This window comes from Ambystoma mexicanum, chromosome 1p (assembly GCF_040938575.1).
Source record: "Ambystoma mexicanum isolate Mex_15411 chromosome 1p, UKY_AmexF1_1, whole genome shotgun sequence".
Classification (NCBI taxonomy): Eukaryota; Metazoa; Chordata; class Amphibia; order Caudata; family Ambystomatidae; genus Ambystoma; species Ambystoma mexicanum.
Window position 1 is genome coordinate 528,120,943 of NC_090921.1, and position 27,524 is coordinate 528,148,466.

Consider the following 27,524-nt stretch of genomic DNA (forward strand, 5'->3'; position numbering starts at 1 on the left):
AAAGTTCCAGATCCGCTCCTCTTGCAGGAAATTATAGACCTGCTAGAGAAAGGTGCCATAGAACCGGTACCTGTAGCGGACAGGAACAAGGGCTGGTACTCCCTCTACTTTCTCATACCAAAGAAGGACGGAGGACTGAGACCCATCCTGGACTTACGAGAATTGAACAAGTTCCTCAGGAAGGACAAGTTCAAGATGGTAACTCTCTCTCAGATCCTTCAGGCCCTCCAGCTCCAGGACTGGCTGGTATCTCTGGACCTTCAGGATGCTTATTTCCATGTGCCAATCCATCTCAAACACAGGAAATACCTGAGGTTCGCAATTGGCGACTCTCATTATCAATTTCGAGTTCTGCCATTTGGGCTGACCTCCGCCCGAGGGTCTTCACCAAGCTAATGTCGGTAGTGGCTGCGAGTCTAAGGAGGGAAGGGATCCACATCTACCCCTACCTGGACGATTGGCTGATCAGAGCTGTATCTTCGGAACAAGCTCAGATCCAGCTAGATTGTTTGCCACTTCCTTCACAAACTGGGCTTCTCCCTCAATTTAAAGAAGTCACAGATAATACTGTCACAGAGACTCCAGTTCATTGGAGCGGTCCTGGACACTTCCCTGGGAAAAGCCTCGCCACCAGAGGTGAGGGCTCAAGATATTCTGCAGATGGTCAACAAGTTTCAAAATGCCCAACGTCTCCCAGCCTTCGACTTTTTGAGGTTGCTAGGCCTCATGGCATCCTGCATCTTCCTTGTGCCAGAGGCTCGCCTGAGAATGAGATCTCTTCAGTGGGCACTGAGAACTCAGTGGTCGCAATTCTCAGGGAGAATGACAGATCTCCTCCGGATTCCGCACAAGTTAGCCCACGACCTTCAATGGTGGGCCTATCCAGAGAACATCTTGAAAGGAGAACTGTTTTGGCAACCATGGCCGGAGATAACAGTAGTCACAGACGCCTCACTCACGGGGTGGGGAGCTCAGGCAAAGACTTGACCATCAGCGGTCGTTGGTCTCCATCAGAGTCCAGGCTACACATCAACCTCTTAGAGCTGAGAGCGATAAGACTAGCGTTGAAAGCTTTCCTGCCATCAGTACAGGGGAGAAATGTCCTGATAATAACACGGTGGCCATGCACTACCTCAACAAAAGAGGAGGCGTAGGGTCACTGCCACTGTGCAGAGAGGCAATGCAGCTCTGGTTTTGGGCAATTCAGGAAGGAATCTCTCTAGCGGCAGTCGACCAAACCGGAGAGAAGAACTTGACAGCGGACGCTCTGAGCAGGCAGAGCAGTCTCCCACAAGTGGGAGCTAGCTCAGGAAGTCCTTCAGGAGATCTTCGCCCTTTGGGGAACCCCTCAGGTGGATCTGTTCGCCACCAGCACCAACAGGAAGTGTGATCTGTTCTGTTCAAGGGAATTTCCCCCAATAGGAGCTCTAGGGGACGCGTTCGTAGTGGACTGGGAGTTCCCACTCCGTTACGCGTTTCCACCAGTCCCTGTTATTCCTCAAATGATCAAGAGGTTGAGAAGATTCCGGAAAACCATGATCCTAATTGCCCCGGACTGGGCCAGGAGAATGTGGTACCCAGACCTTCTAGATATGTCCATCTGTCCTCCAATCCGTCTTCCACTCAAAGAGAATCTTCTCTCACAGAAGGGAGGTCAGGTTCTTCATCCAGACATCAGAACCCTCAACCTTCACGCTTTGCTTTTGAAAGGTGAGGTACAAGGATTGGGACCTCCCTGATGACATCATGGAGGTGTTGCTTTCGGCCAGGAGGCCAGCAACAAAGTCTTTATACCGCTGCCGTTGGAACAAATTTTGCAGCTGGTGTAGAGAAGGAAATTTCGACCCTTCTTCATGTGGTACACCAATGGTGTTATCGTTTCTACTCTACTTGGCAAACTCAGGCCTTCAAATTGGCACTGTAAAGGCTATCTCGCAGCGCTTTCAGTCTTCAAGCGCACTGCGGAGGAACCATCGTATTTCAAACTACCTCTAGTAATACAATTTCTCAAGGGATTAACTAATGTTCATCCTCCAAGACCATTCCAAGTTCCCTTATGGGTCTTAAATTTAGTCTTAAATTTCCTAATGGGTACTCCATTCGAACCACTCCACTCTTGTTCGCTGAGATTTCTCACTCTTAAAACTGTCCTAGCACTAACATCTGCTAGGAGGGTGAGCGAATTACAAGCTCTCTTGTAAACCCCTCCCCATACAATTTTCCATAAGGACAAAGTTGTCCTACAGGTGAAGCCTAATTTCCTCCCAAAAGTGGTTTCTGAATTTCATATCACTCAGAAAATTACCTTACCTTCGTTCTACCCTCCTCCCCATCCGGGGAAAGAGGAAGAAAGGCTACATAGGCTGGACCCAAGGCGAGCTCTGAGCTTTTACATCAGCAGACTGGCTAGGATTAGGCAAGCAGAGCAACTGTTTGTAGGATACTCGGGTCACAAGTTGGCACTACCCATAACAAAACAGGCCATTTCCAGGTGGATTATTTTGGCCATTTTGGAATGTTACAAACTGGCAGGGAAAGAGCCACCCCAAAATCTTAGGGCTCATTCAACCAGGGGTATCGGAGCCTCTTCGGCCCTCCAAAGAGGGGTACCGGTCCGAGACATATGTGTGGCTGCCACATGGTCGTCCGCACATACATTCACAAAATTTTACAACCTAGATTCCTCCACTAAATCAAGAGACCAGATTTGGCAAAGCCGTATTACATTCGGTTAATTCCTAAAAGGGATACATGACATTATTACTCCGACCTCCAATTACATGCCGCTGCTATGGGAGTCTATCAAAGATAAGGAATACGTCGGAGGACACAATCCCTTCGAAGAACAAGTTACTTCTTACTTTGTAACGTTCTTTTGATGGGATGTTCCTCCGACGTATTCCTTATCGCCCCTCCCATCCATCCCTGCAGTAATACTTCCCTTGTGGTTGCAGCTTACGCTCCTTCAAGGCCAATAACCAATTCAGGCATGACTTATCTTATGCTACAAAACGGAACTGAGCAACGGATGCCGCGCATGGGTATTTATGGGCATGGTGACGTCGGCGCCGATACGGTGGCTGTCGAGGGACATCGACTCGGCGGACATCAACGCGCAGCGCCCTCCTTAGAGAAAATATTTCCGAGGCCAGCAAGCTGGAGACGAATTATCAAAGATAAGGAATACGTCGGAGGAACATCCCATCGAAAGAACGTTACAAGGTAAGAAGTAACTTGTTCATCTCTCCCCACCCTGTGGCTTCAATTCCATCTAGTGCCTTCTGGGCCTCTTTTGGTATTCCCCTCTTTACAATAAAATAGAAAAATTGTACTGTTTCAACTCTCCACATTTCCTGTAACTTAAGAATTGACCTGAGTCCTCATCACCCGTTGTGCACTGCATTAAAGAATGTAAGTCAAGGGTATTTGGGTACATCATTCGTAGGGCAGCCCATACCTTTGCCCTTACCTCATCAAAGGCTGCTCCATCATGTTCAGTATCTGCAAGACTTACCCCAGCCCTTGCCCATATGTGCGCAGCTGGTCCCCAATTATGGTGACCAGTAAACTCTTAAGGTCTGCTAGTGCTAAGGCTACCCCTGCTGTTTTTTCTCAAATTCATAGATTCATTTACTAGCTCAATCTATAAGCTGGGGAGAGCTTTAGTCAAATTATTTTTGTCCTTTTGAGGCCATGGAACATACTGCGTTATCCCTACTTCTTTATGTAATAGAGGCATCGGCATATCTATTTTGTTTTCTACCCTTTTAGTATTCTTCTGATCTTGAACTACCATGATTAAATATGGTCTATTGCTTGGTCTGTCCCACCCCACTGCCTCTTGTGGCAGGGATGGGTTTCTCAGTGCCTCCTCTCCTTGATCTTTCTTCCCCTGCCTCTTCATTATTTCTACCAACTTGATCTTCCCATTCATTTTCCCTTGCTTGTTCTTCTTGTTGTCCCAAGACCGTCGATACCCTCTCACCATCATCTTTTTCAACACAAACATTTCTTATTGCCCCAGAGTTAAACCTAAACAAAAAATCTCCTGACTTCCAATCCCCTGTTTTCTGCACCGGTACCCTTATTTCTGGTGATGCTACTTCAGGTTCTTCTAACCTGACCAACCTTTCCTGCAATGCTCTTAACTTGCGGTCTATGTCTACTTGTGGACCCTCTGGGTACACCAATGCTACGGGCATATTGGAGCTTGTGGATGGGTTATATGGTGGTGCAAAAGCTCTGGAGCCCCCCCCCCCCCAACCCTCTTGTTGCTAATCCTGATAATCCTGTTGACACTCTCTCTACCTCTGGAGGCTTATAGACTGGATTTGTATACCCTACTGCAGGTTTAGGCATTATGGAGTATATCCCCTTACATTGGATCTCTTTTTCACCTTCCTGATCTCCCATATCCTCAACTATATGACAGAGATCTAGAGTCTCTCCTCTTTTTTTGGACTTTTTCCCCTTCATATTTTGCTACTACAAAGATGACATTTTTTCTAGCATGTTTGTTATGGGAGCCCTGCTCTTGCCAGGAGCAGGATGCCCCCCTCCTTTGTTTCTAATATCAATTGTTTATTTATTCTGTCACAATACAGTGGCAGAACCCTATGCATGTGTTTTATTGGAGTTTCTTCCTCCATAATGTTGCGCGTCCCTAATGCTTCACTTAAACCCTATTGCTATGCTGCACGTGCTTCAAAAATATAGATCAACCCACTTTTTCCCCCACCCCCTTTTACACTTTCTTCACTTTGATTTCACACATACACATACACACCGTGACTCATCCACCTTCCTTACTTTTTTACCACAAAAGATAGCAAGAGAAAATAAAAAAAAATGGACTAAAATCCAGGCCCATTCCTTTATACGGAGCCACTACTTATAGTCATGAAAAGAATGGGTGGTACTACGTTCTGAACCTGTTATGGCTGAGGATCCCTTACCTCCCCGTCCTTATAAACTGGGGATCCTTTTCTTCTCAGTCTTTTATATGCTGAGGTTCCCTTTCCATTATAAAAGTAGAAAAACAAAAAATATGTCACAATTTCAATACATAACCCACCTCTTATCCAATCTACTCCTCTTCACATCACCTGAAAACCTGTCCTATCTATTCCTTATCACAAAAGGTCCTATTTCATACTACATTACCAAATGTCCTATACCATAATACATCACCAAGTCCTATTCCATCTGTTCCATTGACCTCGTACAACATCCTCCACTTCATCATAGTAGCATTCACATCACCAAATATTTAGTTCACATCACCATATCATACATACTTGTTCCCATTTTGTTATCACTTGCAAGAGTATTGTCACCTGGGCGTGCTTCACTTGAGTTTCCCTCCGTTACGAAGTCCCATGCTGGCCTGTAATTCTGGAGCCACGCCTTGCTCCAGTGAGCAGAAAGGATTTCTTTTAAAATGGCTTGTACTAAAGTCGCTCAGGTTGCATGGGTTTTTTGATTTAGGAGTCTGATCAATACAGATGGGCGTGGCTGACCTGCCTTGGGCTTCGCAAAGTACGGGGGCAAGAAACTAAGTAACACGTCAGGTCGTCACCACTGAAAGTGAACCCCATTTTACCGGAGCACCCCTTAAATATTTTGGGGTACCCCCTGATCATGCTCACACCAGAGTAAATGCACCCCTCTAGGGAATAAAGAGTTTATCTTGCAAAAGATAACAAATGTAATCTGTACAGAAGTGAGGATTGGCAAAGAACTCTGCCCCAGAGCAGTATATTCTGTCCTTCAACCGGTCCCAGGTCCTGAAGACTGGTGCTGGGCTTGGGGCTTAAATACTCTTGTTTTGGTTACTGGATACCGGCAGAGCTCATCCAAAATTGTCCTTCTTTCCTTTCAAGGGATGCTGCAGTTCTTCCTTCTGGCATGCCTGGGTTCCGTTTGGGACAGACTACTTTAACATAATGCTTCCTCTGCAGGAATACATTGTCGCTCTTGTTTAGCATAATTTGTTATAAACATTCATACATAAACACATCTAAACACATCTTCCCGCCATTCTCTCACCACTTCACTCAACATAATTGTATTTGATCTGGTCCAGTAATTTCTACAAAAAAATCCTGTTTTCCCATAGTACTCTGTATGTCGTGCTGAATCTTTGTCAGTCTTCATTGGCTTGTGAGGGACAGTAACAGCTGCTGAGTTACTTCTTGCTTTCTCCTAGAGCTAGCAGGGCCCCACACAATGCATGTAGTCTGTTTTTAGCACAGGCTGCATTCACTGTGCGCTTTAAGCAAAGCTAACTACCCTTTAACACTTTTACTAATGTATTCAGCTAAATAATTATTTGTGCCTTATATTTAATACTATTTTCATTTAGTGGCTGGCCACGCCTGTATGTGATTCTATTTACATGAAAAAAGCTTTCTCAGTGCTATTGTGCTTAGAGAAGTCTTGCCTCATTGTAAAGTGCTTGAGAGGTGCAGGAAGGCACTAGCCAAAGTGCTAGCTCCTCCCCAACACATGATCAGTAAATGAATGTCACCAAGCATGCACGTTTTCTGCAGGACTAAAATATATAGGAAATGCACTGCTTGTAGTTTATCAAAATAATTTAGCGGTTGCTCCTTGTAATCACAGGATAGGAAGAACGGAGAAGTATTTGAGCATGCACACTTCCCCCATCGTAGGGTCTTTAGCAATCTTTATCTCAGGACACCTTTCCCAGATATCTATAAATATAAAGCCATTTCTTCTCTTAATGAGTTTGTTTTTTTGTATACAGAAGCCCTCAATTGAAAGCACAAGCTTTCTCAAACATTTCAGAATGTCTTGTTCATTGGTAACAGTCTAATCTCGATTTATTTATTTTTTTTTTATTTTTTTTTTATGGTTGTCCTGACTGTGTCCCTAAACACATCAGTCACTTGGCTTTCATTTTAGACCTTCTGCTCTGAGCCTGTCCCCTTTCCTACCTTTAAGCGCTTATGATTTATCTGCCTATGTTTTTCATTTGCTTTACTGCTCTTCACCTCTGAGGTTTGTTATGTGAGTGAAGATTCTGTGCAGAAAAGACCTTTGATCACTACTTGATGCCATTTGCTTGTAGACTTGGCGCGAAAGGGGCTTCATTACAGGCCTTTGAAATTATGCATTTTCAAGAACTAAACTCTGTGTAGGCTAATTTTAATGAAGTTGTGTTGACAGGCTTTCTTCCTTAGTGTGTGTCTTTTTGCAATCACAGGCAGTACAACACAATACTGATTTAGTATAATATCCTCAGAGGATAACCGATTAAGAAAATCTGAAAGATGGCCAAAAGGCCCTGGAGAAGAAAAAAGTCACAGTAGCCCAAAGCCCTTGGAGATCCTTCAGAGACGAGAGAGGTATCGAAGAAAGGAGCTCGGCCCCACAACAAAATTGGATGTGGGTATCAAAAACACAGCAATATACAAATAAAATCTAGCAATTGGTGGATAGAAAGCCCTCGTCGAGCCAACTGGTGAAGTCGACCAACCTGATGATGGGCTCATGGAACTCACAATGGTTTTCCCACTTGACGGTAAGATCTGATGTTAATCTGGGATCATTCGATATCCTGTGTTTACAGGAAACATGGCTGATGGCGAAGCCATACCTCGACGGATACACCCTGACCTTTACCCCGGCTGAGAAGGGAAGCGCAGGAAGACCAAGGGTCGTTCTTCTGACTGCAGTAAGATCGGGAAGTGGATTAGAGCACCTGGCAGATTTACATCTCTCCCCCCTCATTCAGGCCACTATATTAGGGTGGCAACTCGACAGTCGAGAAACGGGGGGAAAAAAACCCTCAACAAAAAATCCTGGTTATCAACACATACTGGAATCCAGCAGAGATCGCCTCTGATCAATATCTGGAGTGCATCGATAACCTACTTGAAGACGAGAGTGAAACTCAACAACTTAACCATATCATAATAAACAGAGATTTAAATTGCACTATGGAGGATGGCGTTATTCCCACTAACGTTAGATCTACAGCTGACGTGGACAGAGATAAAAGATGAGAAAACCTAATGGAGAAATGGGATTTGCATAATCTCCACTGGCTACGATCCAAAAGGAACAAGGAGATTCTCACGTGGCAAAGATGTGATCAAAAACGGACCATTGACCAGACAATCGTATCGAGGGACCTACTGAGTATGATCGTCTTTCAACGTGGTGGAAACAGACAACATCGATCACAATATCCTAAAAACAACCTGGTACCTACATAGACCTGCGCAAAAACATATATGATACAAGGGCTGGAAATAGGCCCGAGAGGTAACCGCCTAAGGTTAACGGCTGAAAGCATAAGTGAAATGACTAAGGTCTACAAAAACACCACTAAGAAATTTAAAGACAAAGTAACCGAACCTTCAACTGTTGACTATGTGCCGCTATTGGAAATATGTTGCACATCACAGCGACAAGGAGATCAACGCATATATCTCACAAACATAGATATAATAAGGACTTTGTTGCGCATACAGCAACCTTGAGAGAAATCCAACGAATGGCAAAAAATACCAACTCAACTAAGCTGCAAAACAGATACCATAAAGCTCAATGTCAGTATAAAAACTGGGTGAGACACCACCGTGCAAGTCTCCTTCAACATGATGGAGAACAAATGCTGCGAACACTCAAAACGAAGAAAAGCAGCAAGGAATTTTGGTCGCTAATTCACTCGAAAACATCAAATATTAAGACCAATTTACAGAACAACGTGAGTGAAGAGCAATGGGTGGACTTCTTCAAGACACTGTCACTTGATGCCCAGGGATTTTAGATATCTGACCCTCCTGGTTTTTGTACAGAGTGGGAAATACCTTGTGACCTTGTATCAATCACATCAAAAATTAACAAACTAAAAAACTCTAGAGCGCCAGGGCCGGACGGAATCTCTAATATAGATCTGAAGGAAAATGTTGACACCTGGGCCCCCTTCATTGGTCAGATCTTTCAGAACTGTAACATAAGTAACAAGGTTCCCCCCTCCTGGAAGACTTCAAATGTGGTCCCGGTTTTTAAAAAAGGAGCCAAAGAAGATCCAAGGAACTACCGGCCCATAGCGCTCCTAGATGTTATTGGGAAGGTCTTTGGATCATGTGCTCTGGATGGCCTTAACACCTGGCTAAAAGAATCCAACTATACCGATCGATTCCAGACGGTGTTTGTCAGAAATATCAGCACTACAGCGAACATTCTCTTACTATGCTCCCTTAAAGCAAAAGTCCAACAAGGAGCACCGTGAATATTCATGGCCTTTGTAGATCTCGTGCAGGCTTTCGACCGAGTGAATCGAGAACGTCTGTGGGCCAAACTAACTCTTAGGAACTGCCCTGACAAAATACTAGCTCCAATCAGGGCCCTGTACGAGGACACCACTATGAGAGTTCGTCTGAACGGCAAAGGGGCCCTATCAAAGGAAATCTGTACTGCCCGAGGAGTAAAGCAGGGCTGTCCGCTAGCTCCAGCCCTGTATAATTCATATTTAGCAGATCTGGAAGAGGACTCGTTACAACTAGGTGCTTCAACCCCCCCCCCCCATCGCTAGGAGGAGCGAAAATACAGAGACTCCTATATGCGGATGATATCATCCTGTTAGACTAGACAGTGGTAGGGCTCCAAAGACAGCTGGGCAGCTTGCTTACATATTTGGAAAATAACCCTCTCGAACTAAACAAGAGCAAAACTAAGATCTTGGCCTTCGAAACAACAACTCGAACAGCAGGCAAAGAGAGATGGATTGTGGAGAATGAGAAAATAGAAATTGTGAAGAGCTTTAAATACCTGGGAGTGACGTTAAGCAACAGCACCACAGAAAAACCAATGCAGGAGTCCCTACTAGCAAAAATAAAGACCTTGTCATGCCAAGCAAGGATGATCAACGGGAAGTTCGGGAAGTTTTCCTTGATCCCGGTCATGTCTTTCTTTAAGGCGAAGGTCGTACCGTGCATAACGTACGGGGAAGAAGCTATGTCACAAATCCCGAGCCAATTTTGGGACCGACTGGAAGGTCAATTTTGGAAGAAGGTGTTGGGGCTTCCAATGTCGGTTCCTATCTGCCAAATTAGACAAGAACTATGCTTGTCTTCTCTGAAGGGGATTGTAGCAAGGAACACCCTCATGCTCTTTAGAAAAGTGATTGCTGACTCCTCAGTGCCTGTCTTTGAGATTATGAATAATGAAATAAGCAGTGAAAAAAACAAAATTCTAACAACATGGGCAGAACACTGTGAAAACCTGCTTGATGAGGTGACCCTGACGAGAGCCACCCTAATATATAACCCAACGAAGGTGGTGAAAAAACTGGTCGAACTGGATTGGATCAGAACTCAGGATAACGCTACTTCATACAAATCAATCAAAAACTTCCCCACAGTCCCAAAAAGAATAAACGAGGTGAGAGGTCACTTAAAAAAAATCCCGGATAAGTACCTGCGCATACCTTCCTCAGAATCAACCTTCTAAAGACTAACGAGATCTTGTCAAGAACAGGGGAGTCTTCTGTAATACCCAGCAGGTGGAATCAATCCGACACCTTCTGTTGGTGTGTAAGGGTACGCAAGAAGCAAGAGAAATCTATTTAATGAAACTCCTGGGTAGCTCAGCTACAGTTGAGGACGAAGACTGGTGGATTCGCCAGATGGGAGGGGAAAACACTGAATGGACAGTGGCGGTGACTCTATTTTTCAAACCAATCGGCCTCGTACAGCGCATAAAAGGAGTGCAGGAGACAGAAGCACAATTAAGGATGTGGGGAACAGCTGAAATTCGAAAATAGTTAAAGACTTAAGAAGTAAAGAAAGGGGACCAAACTCAGGCTTGGTGGATGAACTTTTGTAAAAATTGTATTACAATTAAATCAAATAAAAACATACAAATTTAGTACTCAATAAACAGTTGGATCTTTGGGCTGAAAGCTTGTGCAGCACTTTCACATTTTAAGGGCTAAATTAAAGAAGTTTTCTCCTCAACCTATATTATTAATTGCAAATCCTTAGTCATCCATAATTGAAAACAAAACATTGGATACAACTCCCTAATATGATGCCTACTGACCATTTATAAACCTTGTGCTGGCTTATGACTGCATGTGATTTATTTCTAGCAGACTTCTTGCAGATTTATTTAACTTGATTTATAATTAGTTTTTTCTTTAGCAGTTTCAAGGTCGGAAGAGGTCTGTGTTTTTAAGTGATTTGCTTATTTATTCATCTGTCTGAGAGTCTATGCATAAACGCACCAAGGATTTTAGGGAGAACGTCAGTCTTCTGCGTGTGTTGATATTCTATCTTGCACTTGAACCAGCTGCAGCTTGCACCTAAATTTCAAAATTACTTTTTAGAATGTTAGTAAAACTGTATTCCATTTTTATTTTGTAGACTAAGCTGCTTTGCTCCAGAATCAAAATATTTTCACTCTCAGGTTCATTTATTTAAATGTTTAGATTATGTCTCAAATGTTCGGCTGGTATTTATGTAGGCATTTATAGTCCCAGGTGTCTCCCTGTGACACATACTTTGGTCTTCGTTTCCTTTACAGACAGCCATTGATTAGCACAAGGCTCTGAATTATTCAATCCAAGGGAAAGTTCCTTTGCCTTGATTCTTGGTAGGGTTTCTACAGTAACTGTTGTGTGCATTCCACAAGTTAGATTTGTGTTTTCTGCAGAAGGTCTAGCGCATTGTAAAGCAGGTACAGATAACCGTGTTATTTCAAACTTATTTGCCACAGGTTTTACATTTTTTTTAAATGGCTCTTTTGATGGTGTCACTGATTTATTGGCCGTTTTGCTATGTTTATGCAACATTTTCTACTGTTAAATGTTACTCCTTTATGCTCATATTGAACCAGAAGTTACTACCTATGTACATATAGTGTTTCACCATCTGCCATACTGCATTCTCCACAGTAATTGTATTGCCTCTGCAGAATTCGCAGGTTAGTCCAGTAACGCATCACATGCTTGCCAACATGTGGTTTTGAGGGCGCTGTGACGAAGCACAGGTATTGGTTCCTTTTTCCCAAAGAGGAGCCCCACTCCCTACCGGCCCCCCTTATTAGGCTAGGGAGGTGAGCCTGTTCCGTAAGGCCCTGCCTAAGGGTCGAGGCAAGTGGGTACTCGCCGGGAGAGACTCCTTCCTTTGGGGATAAGGACTCTTGTTCCTGTGAGGAACTTCCCAAGCCATTCCCCATGGTGGCATACATTGGACTATCAGAGGTGAAAAGCAGGATAAAATACAGCAACATGGTTGAAGACAAAACTAAAACATACGGTTACAAACAAGAAAGAGGACCTCCCATTTAATGAGACGAGAAGGCTAAAAGAGCAAACAACAAGGCAGAGAGATGCATATGCAAGCAGGGGTAGCCCCAGGATGGCATTAGACCTGAGACGGAGCCAAGGAGCCCATGACTTTCAGAACTGCTCCAAGAGCAAGAGCAAAAATCTGCAAGCTGTGAGAAACCTGATGGTATTCTCCCAGTAAGACCTCAAGAATCCCTTATTCAGGTGGCCAGGACTCGGCCATCGCTGTTGGATCGAGCTCCTCGGGGTGAACCAGTGGGGGAGGATCATCTGGGTATGGGAACCCAGGGTTATGCTAGGGCAATACCCATAGTGAGACGCGGTGTTCTCCTGAGGAAAAAGAGGGGGACAAACTCCTTGAGGTTTATTTTGGTTATTCCATTTCTGCCTCCCGTCCACCCACAGAAGCTCAGCTCCTTAGTAAAATCCAATCACCCCTACGCCTCTAGTAAACCAACTAGGAGTCCAGACCCTGTTGCATCTCAAAACCCCTGTTTCCCTGTTCCCTAGCTGTATACTACCGGTCCTTCTGTCTCACGCCCCGCTTGTCAGTATTTTCAGGGCTTCCCATTTTCGCAGAATAAACACTACAATTCCCAAAATCCCCCAGGTTCTGTCCTCCATACCAGCCATTCACGTTCATTTCACAAACTTTACCCATTCCGTTCTTTTCACTCTACCATTCAAACCCTCTCTTTTTACAAGTGTCCTGCACCAGATGTCAACAGTGCAGAGGGCCAACCTATGCTGATAGACAGGAGTGAGGGACGTTCCCGCGCCCGTGGTACCGACTTTGACTCCAGAGAAAGAAGCCAAGCGGTTTGTCGCACCCGGTGAGTCGAAGGGAGAATCGATAAACGCTGGGCTGTGTTGAGTGAGAATCGCAAAGTGGCAGGTTTTGAACAAAGCTAATGAACTTTAACGAAACTGAAAGTGTGAGGGGGAGACCAGCAACAGAGAAGAAGCGGCAGCACCTGGGTGTTGATTCAAGAGACTCTGGTCGAACCCCACATTGAGAAACAACAGAAACCAGAAGGCCATGGAAAGGCTGCCAAAGGAATGCAAAGTGGTCCTATGTGAGGGTCGAGCAAAAGCTCTGTGCATTTGAAAGACTTTGATTCGTGAATTGGCATGAAAGTGAATGTCGAAACTAAAGAACTTAAGAAAAGTAAATAAAGAGAACATTTAAGGTAAATGGGGGTCAGCCCAGAAGAGGGGATCGAGGGGGTGAGCCACAAAAAACCCGGCTCAAGATCCATAGTAATACGGTGAAGGAAGTCTAAGGATTGAGAGTGGTCGGAGCCCGGCAGAGGGGGATCCAAGGGTGAAAAGTCGCCACCCAAAAGTGGAAAGTTGTAAAAGGCAATAGTGAACCCAGAGGAAGGATGCCGAAAGAGTGAACTGATTGACAAGAACAGTAAAAGTAGCTAAGAAGGGTGCAAGCCCAGACGAGGGAGATCCGGGGTGAAGCTAAACTCAACACTGACACTCGATAGGTCTGACCCCGGAGCGAGGGATATCCAGGGGTGAAGCAGTCACCCAAGGGCTGGCAGTTGAGAGGGTTCTGAGTCCGAATGAGAAGATCCAAGGAGTTGAGCTATCATCCAAAGAGTCTAATGGGCCAGGGTCAGCCACAAAAGAGGGGGACCAAGGGGTGATGTCCTCACCCTATCTGAACTTTGGAACCAATTGAGAAAGGGTCAGCCCAGAAGAGGGAGACCAAGGGGTGAACCCGTCACCCTGTGAATATTTTAGAATCAAACTTTTTATTTGATAAAGGAACTTTTGTTTTATTGTTTGAGCACTTTAGGCCCAAAGGCAAGAGACTTTCTAAGGAAACGAGACTTGTCCATCGAGGTCTTGAGAACTGCTATTGGAACTGTCATCTAGTGCTGGTGAAGCCAGAGACCCTACTGTGCTCCAACCTTAACCCGTGCTCAAAATGTGTGGAAGGGAGACCTAAGCCACTGCATCCCAACTTATTATTTGAAAACACTTCTTTCTTACTTAAAACTTAACAGAACACCCTTTAAATTTAGTGTAAGGCATTGGTAATGGGTTTTCTCAGTACAGGTCTTTTTATTTGACTTGACATCATTAGGACTGCCTTATTTTCATTTGATGGTCGACGCCTGTCCCCATCTTAGATTCAGGTTTAGATTGGTTGTTTTTCAAACCCATATATCATTTTCATTGTTCAATGGACACCCTTGAACTGTGATCACTTGTGTCCATCTTACTTTTGGTCACCAGGAGATTCTCACAAAGCCCAGCTTTGGTATAGAGAGAGAAACCGAGGTGAAGGGAACCTGTGGCATGACCACAACAACTTCCTGGTGGGCAGGGTGCCGGTTCACCAATGCTGAAACCATTACACAGAGAAATCCGGGAACCATCTGCTTACCCGCAGTGTTACTGGTTTGCACAGATGGAGCGGACTGAGAGCGGGACGCCAGAGAAAACGAGAAGGCGAAGTAATGGAACAGCCAAAGAGAACACGAGCGAGCCGAGGCTCCGGAGAGGTTTCCCTGCAGATTCCAAGGTAATTGGGAGAACGGAAGGTGGCCTGGGAATCGTTATGCAAGAAGGGAAACTCATCCCAGTGAAATTGACAAGACCATAAAGTTAATGAAACTGAACTGTAATAATGTTAGAAAGAGAACTGCGATAAAAGCTGGATCAAAGACCATTAAGAGTGGGGTGCTTATACCCTGGGAAGAGGAGAAATAAATACACATGTAAAGACCTGAAGAGTGGATCCAATCGAAGAGAGAATACTCTAAGAGAAAGAGAACCCTGAGTAAACCCAGAAGATGGATCATTAAGAGTGGAGCACAAATACCCCAGAAAGAGGGGAAAGTACCACATGTGTTAGAGACAGACGGTAACAAACAAGAACGAGAAGTCTATGATGTAAGGGCAAGCAAAGCCTTTAAGATAATCGTTATACAAAACCAACCACCCCAGGAGGGCAGGTATCGGGGGGGGGGGGGATTAACCACCAGGAAAGCATATGCCATCTAAGTAAAAAAGATATCAGAGTGGTACAAAAGATGAGTCATAGTTTAAAGGGAGTTACGGTATAAAATCCCTACAGAGGAGGGAAAACCCAAAGAGCTTGTGAAAGAGTTACAAGAACTTGTACAGATGGTGATAAGAGGCTAAAGTTAGCCTATTAATAAGAAGTTTGAATATAACGAGCAACCTTGCAAGAAAGACGATCAGGAGAAGGGAGATATTCTTCTGACCTTATTATGGTAGACTATTGGTAGGGTCAATTAGAATACATTTTTGGGACAGCTGACTTTTTTGTTTGACGACTTCCTGATGATGGACGAGCTTCTTAGTTATTTTTATAGGCAGGCACACCCTCATAGCAATAGGGAAAGTAAGGCCTTTTTCTTATTTAATAAATAGTGAATGAAAATGTCAATCTAGTGTCCACATTCATCTTCTTATCCGCCACAGCACTCACAAAGGTCTTTGTACCGAGTGCCTCCAGAATGCTGATGCTTTTGCTGTAAAAAATAAATAAAAATCTTTGCAGCTCAGTCTGTAAGAGTGGGGTAGAAATTCTACACCAACCTATTTAATTGTTATACTAGTGAATATGGGCTTCTTTAACATATTTGTAAGGTATTCATTCCAATAAGAATGTGTCCTTATATTTGGGAGAGCAGTATTATATCATGTACATATGCCCTGATTTGAACGCGTGCTTAATGTTAATCTGAAATACCTTCTGTGGAGTATTAGATTTATAGTAGCCAGGACATCAACAGAAAAGCTTAGTGTAATACAAGCTTTGTAAGTACATGGTCTTCAAACCATTTTTGTAGAGACAGGTAGATTTACTGAGTTGTCCTTTCTTTTAGCCATGCATTATTTCAGATCTTATGAAATAGCAAGTGTTTTAACCATGTTTTTCTCTAATGTAATGTTTTTAGTGTAGCAGGTCTGCATATCGTGTATGTGAAGAGTAATTGTGTGTAATTTAGACAGATATGAAAAAAAGTATCTTCTTCCAGAAAATGTTTTGTGACCGAAGTACAAGGTACTTGCATGCCCAGTCCACATTCCTCCCTTCTTTTTCGATATAATTAATCGTAAGGGATTGGCATTAGACCTTTTTGCGGGTGGGGGAGGTGAGTATTCTAGATGATTAAACAAAGAAAAGGTACAGGGGGCATTCGCAATCACTCCTCCAAGAGAACCTTGCACATGCTGCAATACTTAATGTAGCTGCATGTAAATAGTTTATTTCAAAATGTATTGTTTCTTGCATAACATTTCATGAGAAAATCAATTGCCTTTTTCCAAAATGGGCAACGCTGTAACTTCATCTCTGGAATCTGTTGTGCTGCCACCTGGAATTTAGACAAAACATTTTGCAAATATTGTTGTGATCAAGAATCCAAAGCAGACTTCATGTATGTGAACCTTGCTCAGATTTTAGTTTTTCCTCCTCCCAGGTGCTGCTCAGTATGCTATGCTAATGGATGTGAATTTATTTAAAAGAAGGTTACTTGATGAAGAGAGTTACTGACCCCATGATCATAGTACGCTGCTCTTGGGCTTTTCATTATTTTCTTAACTGATCCTTCTAATCTCCCCAAGTGCTACGTGTGTGGAATAAGGCATTCTAGCAGGCTTCCTGAGCTGCAGCCATAACGGCTTAGAGGACCCATTTGTCATGCAGTTATCTTAATTTCAAATGCAATGGAACATTACAAACATTTTGAGCAAGTACAACCTTCTATAAATTCTACAAAGACTACCAACGTTACTTTTGTTCTTACTAGACAAGCTCTGCGATACTCTTAAAATATTGGTAGTGCTCGTGTTTCAGTTAATTTGAGTATATTATGAAATCAGTTAACATTGGCGAGTGCTGAAATTTCATTTACTTGTGGATTTTGTACGCAGTTTGCGCTAGTCTTCACATTTCATAATGGGGAAGAATCTGATTTCCAGCCACCTTCTGGATCTGTTTGCTTTGCACATCCTGCCATCTCAATTTAGCTAAAACCTTCAGATAGCCTGACTTTATCATAGGCTATTAAAACTAAGTAGGGTCATATTTTTTTTTAGGTTTTTTTATTCCCTTTTTCTAAAGGATGATTTCGTAACTGTACTGCAGTAAAATAATCTGGACATATGAAGAATACACAATTGGAGCAAACTTGTGAATGGTATGAGGGAAATATAACTGCGTTAAAAGTCGCCAAGTTGGAGGCCACCAGGGGGCGCACAGGCAATGGCAGCCTGAACACGCCGCTCCCGCCGTAACTGGGACACGAAGAGGGATTGAGCCCCCCCCCGTGACCCCCCCACGAGAGATCTACGGCTCACGGGGCCCGTGAACCTCGAGTGCCCCCCGAGGCGAAGGAGCGGCATCCGGGGACCCCCGGGGGCCCGAGAACGAGCTCCGCGGCCCGAGGGGAGGAGCCCCCGGGAGCTCCAGGCAGCATCACACCCATCGAGAGGGGAAGCGGCGGCCTGCATTCGGAGGCGCGCGCGATCCCCTCACTCCCCCGAACACGGAGCGCGCCGGCGCCCCGGCAGAAGACCCGCCGGCGACACCCCCGCGGCACCCTGCCGAGGAGCCGTCGCGGAGGGGGAGTCCCCCGCTGAGGAGTTGGGAGAAACGCGGGCCGCGACCCGCGTAGGGAGAGGCGGCCTGCCCGCGCTCCCGAACACGGCGCCGAGGTAGGTGGGGGAAGCCCATCCCAGCCCCCACGCAACCCTCAAGGACCCCGGGGGACCAGCTGCGGGACGCATCGGTGGGCGCGGAGGGGCGAGTCGGCCCCGCCCCCCCCTCGCGAGCCCCCCCGGGGGAAAAAAAAAAAAAAAAAAAAAAGTCAGGAAGACGCGGGGGGACACAAATCTATTGGAGGAGAGTACCCTCGAGCCCATCACTCTCTTAGGTGGAGGCCCCTGGGCTCAACCCCAGGGCGAGTGCCCGCCTGGGGGCTCTCGCTGAAGGAGTCGCGCCTGAGAGCCCCCCAACAAACCGCGATGGGACGACCATAGCCGCTCCCCCCCACCCTAAGAACTACCTCCAAAGACAGAGGCCACAAGGGGGGGAGGGGGTGTGAGGCCCCCACCGGAGGTCGGTGGGGCGAGTGCCCGCCCACGAGAGGCCCCCCACAGAGGGCCACACCAGAAGGCGAGAGAGCGCGTTCCCCGACCGGGCTCTGTCCCTTACCCCTAGGGACGCATCAGCGGAGGGGAGAAGCAGGAGGACCGAATGAGTTGGTGCCATACCCTCCAGGAGTACCGCTACCAAGGCACCAGCAGGGAGAACAGCGACCCAGACCAACGGGCCGGCATGTCTCATTCCGAGACCCCACCCCTGCCCACCCTCACCATGGAAAAGGGCTTTGCCTCGGTCTTGCAGGAGATCAGGGACATGCGGGCAGACATCGCCCAAAAAATGGAAAACATGGACCGCAGAGTGGACAAAGTCGAGGATAGACTGTCACAACTAGAGTCCAACCAGTCCTCAGCAGCGACCCAGGAGCTGGACACGGCCCTGAGACTAACGGCCCTGGAAAAGAGAGATGAGGAGAGGGCAAGACAAATGGACGACTTTGAAAATAGAGAGCGGAGGAACAACCTCAGGATTTTCGGGGTGCCGGAGTCGGAGGGGGAGACGGAAAGAGACTTAACCAGGGTGGTGAAGGACATCATTACCCTCCTCTTCTCGGATGAGATGACAACCGAACCGACGTTTGATCGGATCCATAGAGCGGGGGGAAGAGCTGGGGGCCCCCGGTCAATTCTGGTCCGCTTCCACTACTACACTGAAAAAGCGAAGGTCCTGGAGGAGGCCAGGAAATCTAGGGAGATAACCTATAACAACGCTCAGGTGGCCATCTTCCAGGACCTCTCATCATACACGCTGGCCAAACGGAGGATGTGCCGCCCACTGACCCAGATGCTGAAAACAAAGGGGGTACGCTACAGATGGGGGTTCCCCTTCTCCCTCATGTTCGAATACGAAGGCCAACGAGTGAACCTGATCACAGAGGAAGATATAAGGGGAGCAATACAGGAATATACAACGGACCCGACCCCGCGAAGGGAACCCTCCGGGTTCGCCGCGGATGAAGCCAGAGCACGCCGGTCACGAGGAGAGAGGAGAAAAAAGACTGGCCCACGGAAATTCAAAAAATTGAACCCTCCATCCCCATCGACGGACAGGAATGACACGGATCCCGGCCAGGGTGGAGCGGGACTGTCGGACCCGGGCGAGGAAGGGAGCTGAGGCATCTCACGGCAGGCGTCATCAGCCTCGGGGGAACTGTGTAAAGAATTCACCACGGGGACTCACCATCTGTTCCGGCCTGCAGACAGGCCGGGCTCCAGGACCATGGGGTCCGAACGTTTGTGGACCCTCCCGGAACAGCAAGTATGAGAGTTACATTGAGGGGAGGGAGAGGGGGTAGGGGGGGCTCATGGAGGCTCTAATTTGGATATTCACCCAGCAGGAGGCGGTAGGCTGGTGGTCCGGCCAGTTACCAACAATGGTAGAACTATTTGGCTGGACGCCGGGGTGGGGGGAGGGGGGTAGGGGGTTTGTTGATATTGTTACGTTCACAGGGGGGACCAGGGGTCAGTTGGGGAAAGGTTACAGGACCACCTGGGGGGGAGGGGGGGGAAGGGAAATGGGAGATCAGAGGATAACACGAAATGAGCCGGACAAGGAAAGTGCCACGAGTCAGCTATCCGGTAGCTGGTTATTCTTAGACAATGGCTGAGGATCTGCCTACCCTGGGCGTGGGCTCCCTCAATGTGAGGGGACTGAACACCCCCACCAAAAGATCCCTGGTCTGCAGGGAATTCAGGAGGGCTAAACTAGACGTGCTTTTCCTTCAGGAGACGCACTGGGCAAAGGGGAAAGAACCAAAGCTACGAGGGGGGGGGATTGGAGAAGTCCTCAGCGCCTCCCACAAGACCAAGAAAAGGGGGGTGGCCATAGTGCTAGCGAGGGACATTGGCTTTGAAGTAGAAGCCTCACTGAAAGACCCAGAGGGACGATTCCTGCTGACGAGGGGCTCCCTGCGGGGCTCCCCTTTAACACTTGCAGTTGTGTACAGCCCCAATGAAGGCCAGGCGCAATTTTGGGAGGGAGTGAAGGACAGACTGAAACTATTCGTACGCGGGCCAATGGTGGTGGGGGGGGACTTTAACATGGTCCTGGACCCGAAAATTGATAGGAAACGCTTGGAATCCCAACCCACCAGGGCTGCAGACGAAATGATGGCCCGCTCCTTCCAAAGGGCGAACACAGAGCTGGGCCTAGTGGACACCATCCCGACCCCTAGGGCAGAACACCCCTCCTTCACATACTATTCTGCAATCCACACATCATACTCCCGTATAGACTACATCCTGGTAGACGAGTCCCTGCGCCCATATGTCTCTGGCTATGAGGTAGACCCGGTCCCCTGGTCCGACCATGACCTGGTCCGTACCACCATCATAGGGGAATGGCGAGGTGGCAGAAAAGGGCGATGGAAATGCAACGACTCCCTGCTGAAGGACGACGTCCTGGTGCAGGAAGTGGAGGACGCCATTGTGGAATACTTTAAGCTGAACGACAATGGCGAGGTGGGTGCGCACGTGCTGTGGGACGCCTTCAAGGCGACCTTACGCGGGGTTCTCATAAGAATGGGGGCTCAGAAAAAAAGGGAAAGGGAGGCCCAAGAAAAATCCCTTAGGGAAAAGATCGCACAGATCCAGCCGGGAGGCCCCCCGGAGGCACCCTTGGCTATGGAACAGATCACGGCCCTAGAAAATTACAAACTCCAATTGAAAGATCTCTTGTTGCATAAAACTGAGCGCAACCTCCAGCTAGTGAAACAAAAATACTATGAGAAGGGGGATAGAGCCGATAAAATCCTGGCCTGGAAACTCAGAGAGGTCCAGCGAAGCAGAATGGTGAGGGCGATCAGAAACGAACAGGGCTCACTAGACCATAGCACCCCAGTCATAGGAGCGGCCTTCCGACGCTACTATGAACAACTATATTCTTCAGAATATGCCGGGGAGGACACTCAGATTGAGGAGTTCCTGGACTCCATTCAGATCCCGTCCTTGACAGGCGAAATGGCAGGAGGTCTAGAGGGAGGGGTCACAGAGGAGGAGGTGGAGAATGCAATCGGTGGGATGAAGGCGGGAACGTCCCCGGGGGAAGATGGGTTCTCAGTACTCTTCTATAAGAGGTTCCGGTCGATTTTGGCCACACACCTGGCGAGGGTGTTCAATGCAGTACTGGAGGGGGGCACCCTGCCGGAAACGATGATGAGAGCCATCATAGTGGTACTGCCCAAGGAAGGAAAGGACCCCACTGACTGCTCCTCCTACCGCCCGATCTCCCTCTTAAACATAGATGTAAAGATCCTAGCCAAGGTGATGGGTACACGGTTAGAGGGGATAATGCCCAAATTAGTACACGGGGATCAAGTGGGGTTCGTGAAGGGCAGGCAGGGCTCAGATAATATCAGGAAGACTATTGACCTAATCCACTATGCCCAGGAATCAGACCTAGAGGCTAGTTTGCTTTCCTTGGACTCCGAGAAGGCATTCGACAGGGTCGAGTGGAGGTACATGCAACTCCTCCTCCGTCGAATGGGCTTCGGGCCTCACGTCAGGACCTGGGTCTCTGCCCTCTATGAAGCCCCAACAGCGAGAGTGCAGGTGAACGGGGAACTCTCGGACCCATTCCCCCTCACGAGGGGAACACGACAGGGGTGCCCACTCTCTCCGTTAATATACGTCTTGACGATGGAACCTCTGGCCATAGCGGTCCGGGCCCACCCCGACATCAAAGGGATCAAAAGGGGAGAAGTAGAGTTCAAGCTCTCCCTGTTCGCTGACGACATCCTAGCATACTTGGTGGAGCCCAGCTCCTCGCTCCCCCCCCTACTGCGGCTGATGACAGCCTTCGGGCAGTTCTCGGGACTAAAAATAAATGCAGCAAAATCGAAGCTCCTACCCATGAGGGTCCAGGACCCGAGGTTGGACCCCCGGGACAGGTGTGCGGGGATTGCGGTGGGGAAGGATTCCATCAGGTACCTGGGGGTAACCCTGACCAGAGATCTCTCGAGACTGGCCCCGGTGAACTATGGGCCTACCTTGGCGGGGGTTACGTCAGATCTGAGGAGATGGGGTGGGATGATTCTGTCCTGGTATGGGCGCATGACAGCGATAAAGATGAACGTTCTGCCGAGAATACTATACTTATTCACCGCACTCCCAACGGAGGTCCCCACCCAGCTGCTCCGCGATCTACAAAAAGCAATCCGCGAGTTTATATGGCAAGGGCGGGCCCCGAGGATAGGAAAGGCCACTCTAACACTACCCAGAGAGGAGGGCGGGTTCGGGCTACCGGATTTCCTCCTTTACTACCGGGCAGCCCAGCTGCGGGTCTTGCTGGAGCACATGAAGGAGGGGATGGGCACCTACTGGTCATACCTTGAGGATATGGATGCCCACCCTCTGAAAGTGCGCGACCTCCTGTGGCTGCCGCGCAGACTCATCCCTAGCAAACTGAAAGCCCACCCAACCCTGGGAATACTTTGGACACTCTGGAAAGAGGGACCCACAACCTCATACCTCACGACATGGCCCTCTCCAATGTCATCGCTTTGGGGCCACCCTCTCAAACTAGGCAGCAGAGGTTTCAGGAGTGCCCAGTCCTGGTCGGACGGGGGTCTGGAATGGGCGGGACAACTGTTCAAAGAGGGCGAGTTCCTCGAATACGAGGCCCTGCGAGACGCACTGGGGCGGGAGTCCCTTTCAATCTTTGAATATCTACGCCTGAAAGGCATCCTTTGCGACCAATCATGGGGCCAGAACCTACGGAGACAGCTGACCCCCTTCGAAAAATTTCTGGACACGGCCACATCAAGGAAGGGGGCGGTCTCCAAAATGTACCGAATACTGAACACCGTTAACTTGGAGGGGAGAAGAGGGTTCCGAGGGTTTTGGGATGACCTGGCGGGAGAACCACTTACAGAGGAGGCGTGGTCCAAAGTCTTTAAGATAGCATTCCATGGGAACCTATTTACATCGGACATGGAACACAACTTCAAAATCTTACAGGGCTGGCACAGGGACCCGTTGAAACTGTCCAGGATGTTTTCGGGAGTGTCCCCCAGGTGTCCAAGGGGCTGTGGCCAAGTGGGGTCGAGGGGGCACATGTGGTGGTCCTGCCCCAAGGCGCAGGAGTTCTGGGAGAAAGTACGGGGGTGGATGGCCGAGGTCACCGAGGAACAAATCCCACTCAACCCCCTAACGATGTTGCTGGGCCTCCCCCCGGAGGACACTGAACTGTATAGGTACCCAAGAATGTGGGAGACGATGTTACGGGCGGGTAGAGTGGCCCTTGCACAAAGGTGGAAGAGCCCAGAGACCCCATCCAAAGAAGACTGGCTTAAGAAACTCAAAAACATGTTCTTAATGGATAAACTGACGGCCATGGTAAATAATGAACTGGGCTCCTTTCAGGTTAACTGGTATGGGGTCTATGGGGCATGGGGTTGGGACCCCCACTGACAACATGAGAACACTCTGGCGAGTTGGCGGGGGGTAGGTTTGGAATGCTTCAACCAAGGATGTAGGAGTAGCCCAGGACCCGGGAGACAGCGGATCCCATCCAGCCAATTTGGACGTGAGAGCATAGCATACCTCTGTGGCAACGTACAATGAACTACGATGACAGCCCCAGCTGTCCGACTTGCGAAGTGACTCTGATCTGGGGGGAGGGGAGGAGTTGGGGTGGGGGGGGAGGGGGGGGGCGGGAACCTGGGGGTTTATGACAATGTTAAAAGTGATGATAACAACGCTCCCAGCGTTGCCGTTTGTTTTTTCCTTCTAAAAACTACTAATAAAACCAAAGTTAAAAAAAAAAAAAAAAAAAAAGTCGCCAAGTTCATTGATCAACTGTAAACATTAGGATATGTTAATGATGGAAAACCTAACCAGTCAGTGTCGTTAAATAGAAGCGTTTGTGTTGTATTTTTTAAATGCAGTCTGCCTCCAGGCAAAATTATTTGACTTTCTTTTTTTTTTTTTACCATCCTAGTATTCGCTGTGCAACGAACCCTTAATCGAACTCTCGAATCCCGGTGCTAGCGGCTCCCTTTTCTACGTCACCAGTGATGATGAATTCATCATCAAAACTGTAATGCACAAGGAGGCAGAGTTCTTGCAAAAGCTGCTGCCTGGCTATTATATGGTAAGTACTTGGCTGCAAAAGAGCCATCTCCTAACCTTTTGGGTAAGTGAGACGGGAAAGCGTTTAGGTCCAAAAGCATCAAATATTCCTGTTTAAGATGGCAGTTGGCTTTTGATTGTTTGTTTTTTTTAAAACAAATCAAATACTTAAACATTGATTAGATTTAAGTATTGTTAGTGCACCTGAACAAGCACACAATAAAGTTGATCTTGGGTATAAGTCAGCATTATTTTGATCTTTTGTGGAGCCTGTGAAAAGTATCTTTTGTCCTGATAAAGTGTATGTCAGAATAATTTGTCTTTAGAAAGTTGACACTAGGTCCACTCTAAATTGCATATACATTAAGGTTTATCTGTTGCTTAAAAATAAAGTCCAACTTTAGTTGGAAAACCCCTTTGATCCTTACTCTTGAGGGGAAATGATGTCATAAGGTAAGAGTACTGTATAATGGTTAGCTATGCTACAGGAAAAGCAAAATCTATTTAAAACTGTCATTGTTTTCTTTTACTCCAAAGACAATTCTTAATATTTTCAGAGACCTTAATGCGAAAAGGACCTTAGGAAGTTGCCCATCATTAGTCGGTCTCTAGTCATTCTTTTGTTTTACTTCAGTCATTTTTCCTACCCATAGCAGTTTTCCATTTTAAGATTTAGGATGATTCATTGCTTGCTCCAAAATATACTGGTAAGTGTAAACTTTCTCCACAGGCAGTAGCTGAATGCTGTTTGCACCTTTCCTCTTTTTCCCCTATTTAAGAGATTGGGTTGTTACTATTACACTTTATGAATGAGTGTTTCAAGCAGTAACGTTTTCTCAATTGTCAACGATCTGGAATTGCTATGTAGCTGTTTGCGTGATACCGTATTGCTCTCCCATTTCTGTTGTGCTGCATGTTATGGTAATGACACAAATTTCCATTTACCTGTCCCTTTTCATGCTGTTTCTCCCTGTTCAGGATAATCACCACGTTTATTTCTGTTGGCGATCCATTTCTTTCTATTGCAGCTGCTGTAAGTAGACCAGACGTTTTAGAGGTGATGGAGGATGGACCAAGGGAGTAGTGGCATGTTCCATGCTGTAATAAGTGTGTGTGAGGATTTTTTTTTTTTTAATTTGGAGAGCTTTAACTCTACTAAAACCACTTGCTGAATTGTATGAACTCCTCTTCAGCATGTTCCTTTACTGGCTAACCATGTTTGTGTGTATGTTGGAGCAGTCATCTGTTTCAAATTGTTCGTTACTACTTAGGATGCAGAGCTGTTAACAGAACCTTCACATTTCAGGATGAGAGGGGTTTATCTGGAGAAGCAATACAGATGGAGTAATTTCTATCGCATTGGTCAGTGCTATGAAGATGTTGGTGTGCTTTCAAACTTGCTTTTATTTTCATTGAAGGCTGCAAGCAAAATGCACAAATATGCAACACCGCTCCAGGAAGAAGGGTTGTATAGTGGTTCACTCTTGCGTTCTTAACCCGGTGACAGTACTTCGAAAAGTATCACCTGACGCTAATTCAGAAGTCTTGTGAGTTGTTTATTCTTAAAGTAAATCAGCTGTTTGGAGCAGGTTTACCCCCAGTGTTAAGGTGTAAATAATAAAAGAAGAGTCTGCAAAATTAGAACAAGTCATTAAACTCAAAAGAAATTATGTAGACATTTATGTAAATTCATTGCTCCAGTTGCATAAATACCAACATGTCCCTTTCTATTTGGGAGATGCTAGTCCAGTGCTGTTCTATTTTTTGCTTTCTGGCATTCTCAGTCCTGATTTCTTCACTACAAACTCAGGACCTCAAGTTCCAGAATTAAAAGGTAAAACCTTATTGGAGCATGTTGGCAAATATACATCAATTGCTCGTTATGAAAGCAAGATACTTTAGCAATCGGTTTTCAGACCATCATTTGGCTGTCAAGTGCACCTCTTAGGAAATGACCAATATCAGTAACCTAAAAGATGAAGCTTTGTGAAAATTGGCACAATGTACATTCGGCAAGTGCTTTTATACCATTTTAACCTACTTTCATTTGGGTACGTTAGCTATTTTTTCTAACATTTATTTTTATTTGCTAGCCCGCATTCTCATTTCTAGAGCTTAAGGTTCAGTCTTGTGTAGTGTGGCCTGCTCATGCTCTAGGCTGCTCCCTATGCTCAAGGTCCTGTGGTAACATCATGTCGGATAAAAACCTATTAGTCCTTTTATGGTTTTATAGGTGGTTCAGTTCATCTACTCCAATACGAGGGTGCCCTTGCAAGTGGGCAGTTGCCTTCCCCCTCCACTCTAAACTTTCTTCTCTGTGATCACTGTTAGGATGGCAAGTACCCCCATTGCCCCCAAAGTAGATGCATGCTGCCACAGGCAGCATCTCTTAAGCCTCTGAGGCTTACCACACAATCCTCATTACCCACACAACTTTCTCTGTTCTCACAGACCATTGCTGGTCTTTCCACCCTGCTCAGTACTTCACTCTGACATGCCATCTTTCCTGTATTCATTCCAAACCGTCCTTCCATGTCTGTATTTCTATATTTCTAGTGGTTTGGCTACCTTCACGAGTCCTGCCTTTATTACACTAAATTAAGTGCAAACAGAAACAGTGATACATATGAGTTGTGTAACATAACCAGCAAGAGACATATCCGTTCAATGGTTTCTCTTGTGATGCTGATCATAGACCGGCACCAGGAGCATGAGCAAGTTGGGTGTTCTGCTGGTCCTCAATGACGGGTGATTCTGTAGAGAAGTGCAAAAGAAAAATTCCCAATGAATCTTCACTGGACGGTCTCTTTAAAGAAAAATTGAATCTACAACACTCGCTGAACAGGCTCCTATCAAGTGACAAAATTAACCAATATTTTTGACAAAGCACCAGTCAATTTGGGAAAATAATAATCCTGCAATCCAGTCACAAGGATGCGCTTCTCAGAGCCCTCTGGAGTCCCGACGTCGGCAG

The 27,524-nt window shown here is 46.6% G+C and overlaps 1 protein-coding gene across 5 annotated transcripts in view; it reads left to right on the top strand.

Annotated features, from left to right (window-relative positions):
* Window positions 1–27,524, top strand: part of PIP5K1C (phosphatidylinositol-4-phosphate 5-kinase type 1 gamma) — a 1,345,879-nt gene that overhangs the window by 340,355 nt on the left and 978,000 nt on the right. For all 5 annotated transcript variants that reach the window (XM_069649430.1, XM_069649429.1, XM_069649432.1 and 2 more), the window contains exon 6: window positions 24,420–24,572. In XM_069649430.1, the coding sequence (XP_069505531.1) occupies window positions 24,420–24,572 (153 nt within the window). The remainder of the gene's footprint in view (window positions 1–24,419; window positions 24,573–27,524) is intronic.